Source organism: Vicugna pacos, chromosome 9 (assembly GCF_048564905.1).
Source record: "Vicugna pacos chromosome 9, VicPac4, whole genome shotgun sequence".
NCBI classification, from domain to species: Eukaryota; Metazoa; Chordata; class Mammalia; order Artiodactyla; family Camelidae; genus Vicugna; species Vicugna pacos.
In genome coordinates, this window is record NC_132995.1 from 63923307 (window position 1) to 63936229 (window position 12923).

General features: G+C 36.3%; 2 protein-coding genes across 3 annotated transcripts in view; one reads left to right on the top strand and one right to left on the bottom strand.

Moving 5' to 3' along the window:
• The window catches only part of AKNAD1 (AKNA domain containing 1), a 37552-nt gene extending 36063 nt beyond the window's left edge, over window positions 1-1489 (top strand). For both annotated transcript variants that reach the window (XM_072968080.1, XM_006197386.3), the window contains exons 13-14: window positions 223-352; window positions 1100-1489. In XM_072968080.1, the coding sequence (XP_072824181.1) occupies window positions 223-352; window positions 1100-1231 (262 nt within the window). In that variant the 3' untranslated portion in view covers window positions 1232-1489. The remainder of the gene's footprint in view (window positions 1-222; window positions 353-1099) is intronic.
• A 4863-nt stretch (window positions 1490-6352) lies between these two features.
• STXBP3 (syntaxin binding protein 3) overlaps window positions 6353-12923 on the bottom strand; it is a 47248-nt gene continuing 40677 nt past the window's right edge. Inside the window, exons 18-19 of the mRNA XM_006197385.4 lie at window positions 7951-8099; window positions 6353-7105 (exon numbers count right to left, since the gene is read on the bottom strand). Coding sequence (XP_006197447.1) covers window positions 7011-7105; window positions 7951-8099 — 244 coding nt within the window. The 3' untranslated portion in view covers window positions 6353-7010. The remainder of the gene's footprint in view (window positions 7106-7950; window positions 8100-12923) is intronic.

Consider the following 12923-nt stretch of genomic DNA (forward strand, 5'->3'; position numbering starts at 1 on the left):
CACCCGTTACCAGTGTGGTAGTTTTTATAAATGTGTCTACTGGGGAGTTCTTGGCTTTGCATTCTGGTTGTGTGTCCTTAGGCAGAAAGTATGCAAATTCCTTGCCCCTAACACACACACACACACACACACACACACACACAAACACACACAGAGCCACTAATGAACCACAGAGCTGAGGATGGCACTTCATACAAGTATCAATGTGCTTCTGCCTTCTAGGAAAAATCATAAGGCTTTCATGACCTACAGTTCAGACTCTGCTACACCCTCACCTCATTCCCACTCCTGCAGGACTTCTGGAAGCACATCCTTAAGCAACGTTAGTGGTATTGAAGAAACAGAATCTGAGGTGAGGACTTAGGAAAAAAACATTCTAGAATTCCTGCAGCTTGTAAGTTTGGTCCTGATGACTACAAAACTGATGGCTTTTAAATTATTACAGTATGGGAGCATCAGAAAATGCTCTGCTAAAACTTGTGCTCAGCACTAATACAGAGACACACAGCCTGGGCAGCCACATGGTTGTGTTATTCCTATACTGGTTCCAGGGGAAATTTCCTGGGGAAAAGGTTTTGTGGGTGGTGCCTCAGCTACAGGATTCCCCTGGCACGAAGCCTTGTGGCGCACAAGTCTGTCCCAGTGCCACTGGGGTTAGAGCCGCCAGTTTCCTAAAAATTTCGATCAGGTCACTTTCAAATGCTGCCACATGCACGCACTGCATCCCCACGTGCTCTCTCTTGGTCGTTATGGCCCCTAAGTCCCCTTCAGTGCTCCCCCCTCACCCTCAAAGAGCCTTTCTTCTTTCTCACAGACCTCTTTTTCCGCTGTAGGGAAACAGCCCAGCAGGTTGCTGACCTCACCCTCTGATTCATGCTCATCAGTCACGTGTTGGTCTTTTTTCTGTCCCTTTCCCTAAAAAATATATTCCATCTCAGACGGGTTTCCTAGGAAACCAACCCTCAAAAACAGAAATAGACTGGGTGGGAAACAGAATACTCCAAAAATTCCACTCTGCAGTGTTTAATAATGAGAGAACCCAATTAACTGGAGCAGTAGTAAATAATGTAACTAAAATATGTGGACTTTTCCTTTGCAGACTTTAAACTCGTCTTTGGATCACGCCCTAAGAACAGCAACCATTTTGAAACAAACTACTGATCAAATGATTAGAACTATTGCAGAAGATCTTGCCAAAGCACAGAGATGGAGGAATCGACTGAAATACTAGTTGGATTCAAGGCAACCAAGAATTTAAAAAAAAAAAATGCAGAGAAAAGTTGGTCTTCCCCAAAAAAGTATTTTACATATTACACAACTTAGGAAGATGACCTTCCAAAGAAAACACAAAAACTCCAAGAAATGGGCGACTCAAAGTGTTTAAATGAAAAAAAAAAGGACCTCTGATTCAAAAATCAAAATCAACAGGTATTTGTTTAAAAGTAAATCTGTTATTCCTAATTCACAATAAAAGAAATCAAAACAGTAACATATACTTTTACCTATGAGTATGGCAAAAACAAAAATTTGAAAAACCCAGGCAGTGTCTATGAGGGTGAGGGAGTCAAGTACCCGCACATACTGTCGGTGGAGGTATAAACTGGTGCAAACTTTGTGGAAGGCCAAGTGATCATCGCTGTCAAATTCTACAAATCCTAAAAGTGCTCACCTTCTGAGAAGCAATTCCACTACTAGGACTTTGTAAGTAACTCACACAATATCCCACAGCATGTGTACAAGGATGGGAAAGGCCCCCTAGTGGAACTAATCTAATACCTTATGTGATGATTCATAAACGATGACAGTCATACAACTGATATTCTGCAGCTGCCTAAAAGAATGAGGTGTATAACCTGTAAGACAGTGGAAAACAGCAAGACGCCTAATAATATACATAGTGTGACCTCATTTGTTTTTCAAAGACCACACACATTTTTCTGGAAAGATACACAAAAATACTCAGTGGACATCTAGGAAATGGAACTGGGGGTTCTGTGGGGAAGAGAAGATCTTTACTTTTCATTTCCACTCCGTACTGTATGAAATTTTTATGATACACTTTTAAATTATTTACTTAAAGATCTCTTTAAGTCAGAAATATGGAAAAACAACAGTTCCAGATTAATGAAACTTGAAACCAAAATGAAGACAATTCATTAAAACTGCGTGCCAGGGATTAAGTCCATTTGCAGCACTACATGTAGGGCCGGAGCAAGGTTCTGACTGCTGCTTTAAGACTGATGTGTATGTAACGTCCTTAATTGACAGGGTAGCAGATTATTGGTTCTTTCCCCCTTTCCTGGGACTCCATTCACTCCAAATTCAACAAATGTTTCCCAACCCCCAGAGCTTTGCTTAGTGGTGGGGAGAGTTGACTCCATTCCCACTTTGAAGATTTCTGTGGTGACCAAAGCAGCTGCTATTTGTCTAGCTGGCTGGGGAATGAGCTATTTTTAACTTTGGGGCTTGGAAATTGGTTTAGGGTGCCTGGGAAGAGAAAAAGCAGAGGCCAGTCCAAAGATCCCTCTGATTTCATGGTGAAATTTATGTTGTGGCCCTCTGAGAAAGTGAAGACTGGTAGCAGTATTTTGAGAAAAAAGGAAGCCTAAATTGTATGCGCCAGGAGGCTTTTATACATCACGTACCTAAATTTAATCACAACATAACCGGTTTTGGGTGCCAAGCATCACTATCCTGTGCTCAAGTTTCAAATTACATACTTCTCTCTCTAGCCTGAGATGCTCTTACACGATTCATTAGCTTGTGAACCTTTTTGGGGTTCAGCCTTCTTTGAGAATTTGATGAAAAGTTATGGAGTCTCCCTCCCCCATGCTCCACTCGCCCATGGGAAAGTGACATGTGAACACGCACAGTTTTGCACACAATTTTTAAAAGTTCATGGATACCTGAAGCAAGTCCATGAAACCCAAGTTAGAAAAGACTACCAGAAATGAATGTTCCTAGTCCCACAAATTAACCTTTATAGAAACTCACTATTGTAATCATTTTTGATTTAAAAATATGGCCCATCTCTGCTTTATTAAACCATATTCTAAACATAATTTTACATTTCCTTGATGATTAAAGATCATTACAAACAATCACTGCAACATGCTTAATCCAAGAAACAGGAATAGGGCCATGTCCTTAAGGAATTCTGGAAAAGTGCTAGACTCTGATTTATAAGGATCATTTTATATTTACCGACTCCGCAGCCTTGGCAGCCACTGCTTTGTGTCAAGAGATAGACCTCTCTTCTAATTCTCCTGCAGCAGTAAGTCAGAAGAACAGGCTTGTTAAGTAAAAGTAATTTTATCTCTAATGCTGAGTCCAGGGGCTGAGCACTGCTGAGGACAGTCACGCAGCAATGAAACACGTGCAGTTTGCCTGGTGCAGAGGCCCCTCCATGCTCACTTCCAACACGCAGCTGTGCTCCTGTGCTGAAGGCTGCCAGGAGCAAGACAGCAGGAGGGGGAATGCTGTTAGAAGGCTTCTGCCAGCTCAGTTAACTATTAGATTTTAAAAATGAAAATTCATCTTTTTATCACTCCTTTCAGTTGCAATCTTATTGTTAATGAATTATTTAAAATAGACCTAATTCATGCTAAATGTGAACATACACTTATTTATATTTAATACCCAAAATGTTGTTTTGGTAAAACTTTTACTATGGGAGGAAGACATTTCTTGCTCCCTTGATTTTAAAAGAAATCTGCCTGAATCCTGATGGGATTCACAAAGGGTACAAATACCTATAGCAAAACTGAGTTATGGAAGCATCACAAATGATAAAATAAACCACTGGTATCTGGGCTCAAACCCAAGAATTCTTGTGTCTTTGTGACCTGTTGTCATGAATTTTTGTGTATTGTCAACTGCTGATATTTTTATTATTTAATTTTCATGAATATGGCTGAACAATATGAATCCACTACGCTTTAGAAACCAAGCACATTTCAACAGGAAGCAAAAACATGCTTCCGAGATAGTAAGTATATGGTTTTAGTTAGTTGCTACAACAAAAAAAGTCTTTTTCAGGGTCTTAATATCAGAATCTATACTTGCTGGGGTGGGGAATCAGCTTATACTAGGAATTTATGTGAGATGACCTCTTATGTTTTCAAATCCAGCAAGAGACGTAGGAAACAAAGGGTCTCTCCAGTTCTAAGCCTAAGACATAATGTGAAATGTAGGCCTCAAAAGACCTCCTGTTAGTGTGACAGGGCAGAGTGAGCACTGAGGTGTGAAGCGACTGAAGGAAGGGACCGATGTTTGCTGTCATCACACTCAGTTCCATGTGTCACAGGGCACTGGGTTAGTATGAATCTCTGTTCCACACATGTACTAACCCTGGACAGTGAGTCACCAAGGTATTCAAGGATCTCAGATAAAATGCAGACACCAAAAAATTAACCCTCTCACTGGCAATGCTCAGTATGCAAAGAGAGTTGTTTATTAACGTCAAACCTTTCCTCTCCACATACACAGGTCATCCAGGTTAAAAATATAAACTCTTTGTGCCTTAGTTTCCTCAACTTTAAAATAGAGATGATAATAATAGTCTGTCTCCTCACAGGATTAAATGAGAAGACTGAGTGAGGTAATACAAGCACTTAAAAATAGTGACTCACATATGAAGCACTACATATGCATTTGCATATTATTATTTTATCATTCTTAGTAAAATAGCAAGTTCTGAAATTATATATCAAAATAGTAACTTTTATATATATATTAAAAAACATGTTTGAAAAATAGAAGATCCAATTCACATGGAACTATGAAAAATAAGGTATTACGGCAATATGCAGTACCTATATAAAGAAAATTAAGGTTCTGAAGGTCACACTTTCCCTAAGTTAATGTATAAATTTACTGCAAACCTAGTGAAAATACCAAAATAACTTTCAGTATTAACAAAATGGCACTAAAGTTCATTTAAAAAATGTAGCAGCCAGAGGATTTCTTTAAAATAGCAGTAATTTAGGTATGGGTGGAATTGAGATTACAACCATCACATACTAAAACATACCATGAATTAAAATAGAAAGGGAAAAAGAAATATAAACTATAAGTCAATAAAACAGAATCCAGAAACAGACCAAAATACAAATATAAACTTAATCTATGATAAAGGTAGTATCTCAGCTTAGTTGGGGAAAGAGGGATCACCCAGCAAAATCTGATACAGTATCTGGCTGTTGAGAAAGAAAGATGGATCCTTGTTAAAGGCTGACTGATACAGTATTTAACAGGGATCCGTCCTGTTAAACTGAAGGAATAGAAACTGATGGAATAGAACCTCCTTCCAGATATTTCAAGCAGAATATGTTTCAATATAGAGAATTAAGTCCTTAAAAAAATCATGAAAACAGCTGTAGGGGCCAAACTTTTAGAACCAAGGTCATATCACCATCTGATCCAGGGAACAGAAGGCTAGTGCTGCTGTTGCCCCCAGCACTGCCTCGAACCCAGACACCAAAACGTGGAGTCTGGTTGCCACATACAACTCCTGTCGGCAGGAACCTGCTTGTCCACTGGCGCAGCCACTGCAGGTGGCCTCTGCCTCCTTTCTACCCTCTGAACCTTGACCAAGAACAAATCGTTGGCAGAATCTAACCTGTTCAGAACCCTACTTACCTCTGAGTCTGCAAAACTTTCTTTTTAGCCTTTCATCCCCTGTGGTATGGAATGGGGAGGCATGGGACATGATGCCAAGAGCTAAGAGACAAAATCTAGCATACATTCTCACACTACAGTTAATTCCAGATGACTGAAAGAGTTACCTGGAAAAAATAAAATCAACTTATCAAAATGTTCTAGAAGAGCAATGGGTGAATTTACAATCTTGGGTGCAAAGATATTTCTAAGCACAACATATATTTGGAAGCTGTAAAAGAAAAGTGATGGACTTACCTTCATAAAAGTCAAAAATGGTGATATCTATCAGCATTTTAAATGCACAAATACTCTGACAGCTATGTCACTGCTAGAAATTTATAGAAATTTTTGTGTAAATTTGCAAAAGCATCTATCCCAACAATATAGCATTATTTATAAGAGCAAAATTCTGAAGATAAGTGATATATAAAATTAGGGCCCATGGTCTGACAGAACATGACGAGGCTGGGTTAAAGGAGAGATCTGAAATGAAGATATTCCCTTTGAGTAACACATGGGCACATATGTCCTCATATTATTCAGGCTTATACAAAGATTTTTTTTTTTAAGTCAAAATGAGTTATCTTGGTGGGAGGATTATGGTGCATTCTTTTTCTTCTTTTTAACTCTCTGATCTAGAACTTTAAAACTTCCCAACTTCCCCTTCCTCCCCGCAAAAAAACAAAGATAATTTTTGTAACTATGTATTTATTTTCTCTTAGAATGTCCATGATTATTTTTTGTTTTCTACTTTAACCATACATGATTTCAAAATTATATATAAAATTATGCTCTTTAGAAGTATCTAGCAAGACAGTATACACCGTGAAATCACTCTACTTCTATCAATAACTGAATTATTTTACAAATAAAAGAAATTATGAATTCTGTTGAAAGAAAAACTGTACTTGTAGGAAGTCATTCTATAATACATACACGTTTACAGTTTTTACTTTTATAACCTTTTTCATTTAAAATCATTCTTTCCCACAAAACTATACTTCAGCATAAGACAGATAAGTATCTAACAAGTAATTAGTATATACATAAGTGGCTGTGAAAAATTACCCACAACTCTAATATATTCTGTTCCAAAGCTGAAAATATTTCCTTTTAGAAAGCATTTTAACATTTCTTCTTATCATCTACAAAGCAGCAACAATATTTAAGTTAAAATTGGTAAATCCAATGATATATAATCATAAACAATCCCTTAAGAAATATATTTGAAAAGTTATTATTCCTTAAAATATTTACATTGTTTAAATTACATGATAGTAACAATGTCTCAATCTATTTTAGTTGAACAAATTAATACGAATCTCCAAATCCCTCCCTCCACCAAAATGCTATTCATCTTTAATAAAGGAGACTTTATCCTTAGGTTTATTCAGCATCTTTATATCATCCAACAGCTTTTTGGGTGTTAAAATATGCGTGGAACCTGGTAGAGGAAAAAATAAGTTTTCAGAGGCCAGCAGTTAAATCAGTTTTCCTCGGCTAACTATATTGTCCCGTCCTTCATTACATATGCAAAGTGCAGTAGTCTGGGGCAACTTAAAATTTCTACAGGACTCCTCCCTACAACCTGCTTATACTACAGTATTTCAAGCTTTCTTCTTCATTGTGTGTGCTCAGTAACCCTTTAGAAACACTCCCCATTTCTCATGCTGTGTCCACTTTGTGCTATATATTGATATACTAATGAGTAAAACTGGAGGTTAGTCTGTCCTCCTTACAGAACAGGACCAGTCAGTGTAACTTTGGTCCCAGAGAACTATTAAGCAGTGCTGCACATCAAGCTTGGTGTACAAATGCTGCATCTCTGTGGGTCAGAAAAGTTTAGGTATCAGTGGCCTTGACTGAAATTCTTAAAACTAAATTTCATATAGGCCTTGCCAATGTCAGGTCCATAGCCACAAAAAATTTCCAAGTATTTCTGTAGTAGAAGTGCATTTATGTTTTAAAAATTATTTAATGATGAGAGCATGAAAAGGACAGAATGTAATATTTTAAAGGATATATTTAATAATATTTAAAGAATATTATATTTCTGAAGCTCACTCTCTGAAAATCAGAATTTGAATAGAAAAAAAATCATCATAAAGGTCAACCAGGAGAAAAACTCTGGTACATCAGATAAAATACACTATGATTTCAAAAAGGTTTTTTTGCAGTCAACAATTTAACAACAATTTAAACGTAAATTACAAGATAAAGTTTTGCATATATATTACTGCATTTAGAGTTTGTTTAAAAAAACAGAAAAGAGAAAAATACAAGTCTTACCAATAATAACTTCACAGGATTTATATGCCTGAGAAACTTCATAAGCACAACGCATTTCAGAGTATGTAATTCCTCCAATTACAAAAACAATCAGCTTAGACCCATTTTTTCGATCCTCTAAATAATTAGCTCTGGGTTTCTGGCGAGCACTAAAAAATAAACACCAATATATTAAAAACATTTCCAAAGCCATATTGCTTTTAAAAGAGCCTAACACACTGCTTTTAAAGAGTCTCTTTAAAGAACTTACCTTGAGCAAACTCAAATCTGGCAGCAACTGCACTGATGTAAGGAAAAGACTTAACCATGGTATGAATGGAGCACCAAGAATTAGGCAGGACAGTCCTACTTCAAGTTTAATTTTCATCTGATAGAGATTTTGGACAAATTGCTTGTAATCTAGCTCAGCTTTTTATCTATAAACTAGAGCTCACTTTTACTTATAAAATGGAGCTAATGCCCTGTCTTATTTATTTCAGATAAAGACATAATAAATGTGAAAAGTCTATCACTTCTTGAAATTAAAAATGGGGGGAGGAAAGTGGCACTGAAACAACATGGTTTTAAAGACATTAAGGGGGTTGGCAGAGGCACAGTTACTAATTTACAGCTGATGTGATACCGGGACACCCCTTGCTGGAACTCAGTAAAGTATGATGCCAGAAGATATTGAAGACACATCTGCACTCCCATGTTCACTGCAGCATTATTTTTTTTTCCTCTTCCAGTCAAAAATTTTATTTATTTATTTATTTGTTTGTTTATTTATTTATTTGTTTATTTTTTAACATTTTTTATTGATTTATAATCATTTTACAATGTTGTGTCAAATTCCAGTGTTCAGCACAATTTTTCAGTCATTCATGGACATATACACACTCATTGTCACATTTTTTTCTCTGTGAGTTATCATAACATTTTGTGTATATTTCATTGTGCTATACAGTGTTATCTTGTTTATCTATTCTACAATTTTGAAATCCCAGTCTCTCCCTTCCCACCCTCCACCCCCTGGCAACCACAAGTCTGTATTCTCCACTGCAGCATTATTCACAGTAGTCAAGGGTATGGAAACAATCTACATGTCTGTCAATGAACAGATGGATGAAAAAATGGTGTATACATACAATGGAATATTATTCAGCCTTAAAAAAGGAAATTCTTCTATTTGTAACATGAGTGAACCTGGAGGGCATTAGGCTAAGTGAAATAAGTCAGACTGAGAAAGACAAGTACTGCATGATCTCACTTACACATGAAATCTAAAATAGTCAAATTTATAGATGCAGAGATTAGAATGTTGGTTGCCAGGGAATAAGGGGAGAGAGAAATGAGGCAATTTTGGTCAAAGGACACAAAGTTTCAATTATGCAAGATGAGTAAGTTCTGGAGATCTAATGTACAGCATGGTGACTGTGGTTAACAAAACTGTACTGTATACTTGAAATTTGCTAAGAGGATAGATCTTAAATTGTCTTCTTGACACAAAAAAGAATAGAAGAGAAAAGAAAGGAAGACAGAAAAAAAGGAAGAAAATGGTAACTATGTGGAGGTGATGGGTATATAATTAGTTTGTGGTGATCATTTCACAATGTATACGTATCAAAACATCGAGCTGTACACCCTAAACATGTGTAATATTATGAAGTCAATTAGACTTCAATAATGCCTTTAAAAATAAGAGAGTGACTTGCATTTCAACTGTTTCTGCTTCTTTCAGCAAGTTACTTAACCTCCGTCTAAACCTCCAGGGTTATTTTCAAGATTAAAAGAAATAATGTTCAGAATATACTAAGTATGGAATCTGGTACCAGGAAAGCAGTAGGTAAATAGAAGCCATTACTTCTACCACATCCCCTCCTTAGGCTGCTCTAGATCTGCACTAAGAGGGCAGCCACTAGCACATGAGGCTATTTAAATTTAAATGAACTAAATTTAACAATCCAATTCCTCAGTCACACTAACCACATACCAAGTGCTCAACAGCTACATGTGGCTAGTAACCATATAGGACAGGGCAGATACGGGATATTTCCATCATTGCAATAAAGTTCTGTTGGGTAGCACTGCTCTAGATCATAGAAATCACTTTTCTGTTCCTGTAACCCACTGGTAAAAATTTTGAGGTTTTATTTGAAAAGTAAATATTTTAACATAAACACTTATGTACATCTATTTAAAATATATGTTCATTTATAAATTATATATATGTACTACTATATACTAATAAAACTTAATTTTTCCCTTTTCTAGTGTAAAAATTAAAATCCAATATTTCATCTCATTACCCACTTTGGAAACCATAATCCAGACGACCTCTAAGATCCTGCAATATAGGACATCATGGTAAATATTAAATAATGTTCTCAGTCTAGGCTTTCGGATGATAATTTCCATCTGCTATCTTAAGGAATGAGAAGGGAGATAGAAAAAGTAGAGACTTAGTAACTAGTTTTGAAAGATGAAACAGAACAAGCTACATTCTTGGTTCCCAAACAAAATAAGTCAAAGACATACTACAAGTGCAACTTTGGTTTAAAAACTTTCAAAGAGAGCAAAATAAAGTAAGAGAGCAAAAGAAAAGGCAGTAACACTGCTTAAAACAATTATGTGGTTCTAACAATTTCTAAACTTCTGAACAGCAATTTTAGGACAACAGGATTACATTTAATTTGTTTCACATACATGTGTAAGACTGCACTAGTGTTTTACACTTTGAAAGACACATAAATAATGATTAAATCTCTGTATCCTGAAAATCTCACTCTGGAAAGCACCTAGAAGCACTGGTTAAAATAAGAGCAAACATCTTTTTAAAAGTGTAGCTGAAAGTAAACAAGAGCAATCTCCAAAGGCCAGCAGCAGTAAAAAGGAAACTAAAAACTAGAGTGGTAAACTGAGGGGAAGCTTCATCTTCCTTATGGAGTGCTAGTCTCGTTTTAGCAAACAAGGGGCCTGGGTGTTTCCCTGTTTAATAAACATAGGAGACAAAGCCTTGGGTATCGTACAGGGTACGGATGGGGAGTTGACATCCTTGTATAAAGTCAGGACACCCTCAAAAGCAAGGGGAAATGATGAAGACGCTTCTTTGATAATTCAACACAGGCCAGTCTTGTGAGAGAGTTCTAATTGATACTATTTCACATGGTCTGGGGAACCCCAACTGAGAAATTAACACATAAAAGAAAAAAATCTCTAATCCTGACAGAAGCAAATGCAGAACATCTCTGGAGGTCCCCATTCTCAACCCTAGCTACTGAAATAAGCTCAGAATCCAAAATTATGAAACACATGAGGAAATAAGCAATCATAAATGTCTGCAGAAATGAAGAGCAGTCAAATTAGACCCCAAAGAATGTCAGATGTTGGATTTATTAAAAAACAGACTAAAATTAAGTATGCTTAAAATAATAAATGATAATAAAGTAGAACAGAAAGCATGACAAAATAAGAACAAAAAAGCCCAAGCGTATAAAATAAAGTCAGTGAACACAGAAACTAAAAAAAAAAAAAAAAAAAAAAAGGAAAGCTTACTCAGCAGATTAGGCACAAATTTAAGAGAGAACTAAAGAATTGAAATCTAAATACAAAGAAAAATATCCAGAATGAAATACAACAAGTAAAAGAAATGTTAAGGCTTGAGAGATTACAGGGCATGAAGATAAAATGTTATGTCCCAACAAATCCAAAATTGTAGAAGTGGCAATATTCGAAGAATTTATGAAAGATATGAAACCTCAACTCTTGGGAAACACACTGAATCCCAGGAAAAAGAATAAAAATATATCCTGAGGTAGAGAGAGCGTAGGAAATGTACAGAATACCAACGGCCAAAAGCAATCAGAGAGCAAAGACAAATTATCTACAAAAGTTTGACAAAACTGACAGAAAACACTCCACTCCCATACACACATCTTCCCAGGAGCTAAAATAGAAACCAAGAAACAGCAGAATAACATCTCAAAGCATTAAATGAAAATTACCCCGAGCCTAGACATTCAAAGCTATCATGTAAGAACAGCAACATGATGAACGTATTTTCAGACAAAAACCATACAGACCCTACCACCAAATGGACCCACAGTGAAGAAACGTCTAAGGATTTATTTCAGAAAAGAAAGTGACTGAGCCCAAAAAAGGCGATGCAAGCAGAAGTGATACACAGTGTAACTGGTTAACATGTACATACAACTAAAAATAATAATAATGATCATCATTAATTTGGGAAGTGAAACAGATAAAAGGCTGAAAACAATAAAGAATTAAGGTAACATTTAAGGGGTGTGTGGTTGGAATTAAGTCATTCTAAGGTTCTGTACTGTTCATGAGGAGGGGAAAGATACTAACTCATCTCAGACTTTGCTGAGTCAAGAAGTGTACTAAAATTCTAAGGATAATTGCTACAAAAGTATAAATAGGCTATATCAATTCCAAACTAGGAGAAAAGGGAAAAATAAAACTAAAGAAAGAGTCCTCAGTCCAAGAGATGCACCCTAGAGAAATACTCAAACATATGTAAACGTACAAGAATGCTCACTGCACACTGTTTGTAATGAGGCCAGTTTTGTCACAGCCTAAATTTCCATTGTGTGGAAAATTCATGAATAAACTGTGATATTCATGTAAGAATGTACCAACCAGCAGTGAAAATTTACACATGTACCAATCTGGGATAAATTTCACAAACATAATGTTGAGGGAAATTAAAAAAGCAAGTTGCAGGAGGACATACATAATATGACACCATTTATATTAAGATTAAAAACACAATCATAGAGAACTTGTGGTTATGGTGGAATCAGTCAGTCAGAAGATTCCCCTCCAAGAAAACAAGTATAAACCTGGGTGAAACTGTAGGGGAAAAACCATGTCAGGTCACTTGGAAATCAACCATGGGTAAACAACAGATTGAGAAGCATTTACTCTTTTTTTTGGAGGCAGGGGGAGGTAATTAGGTTTTTATTTATTTATTT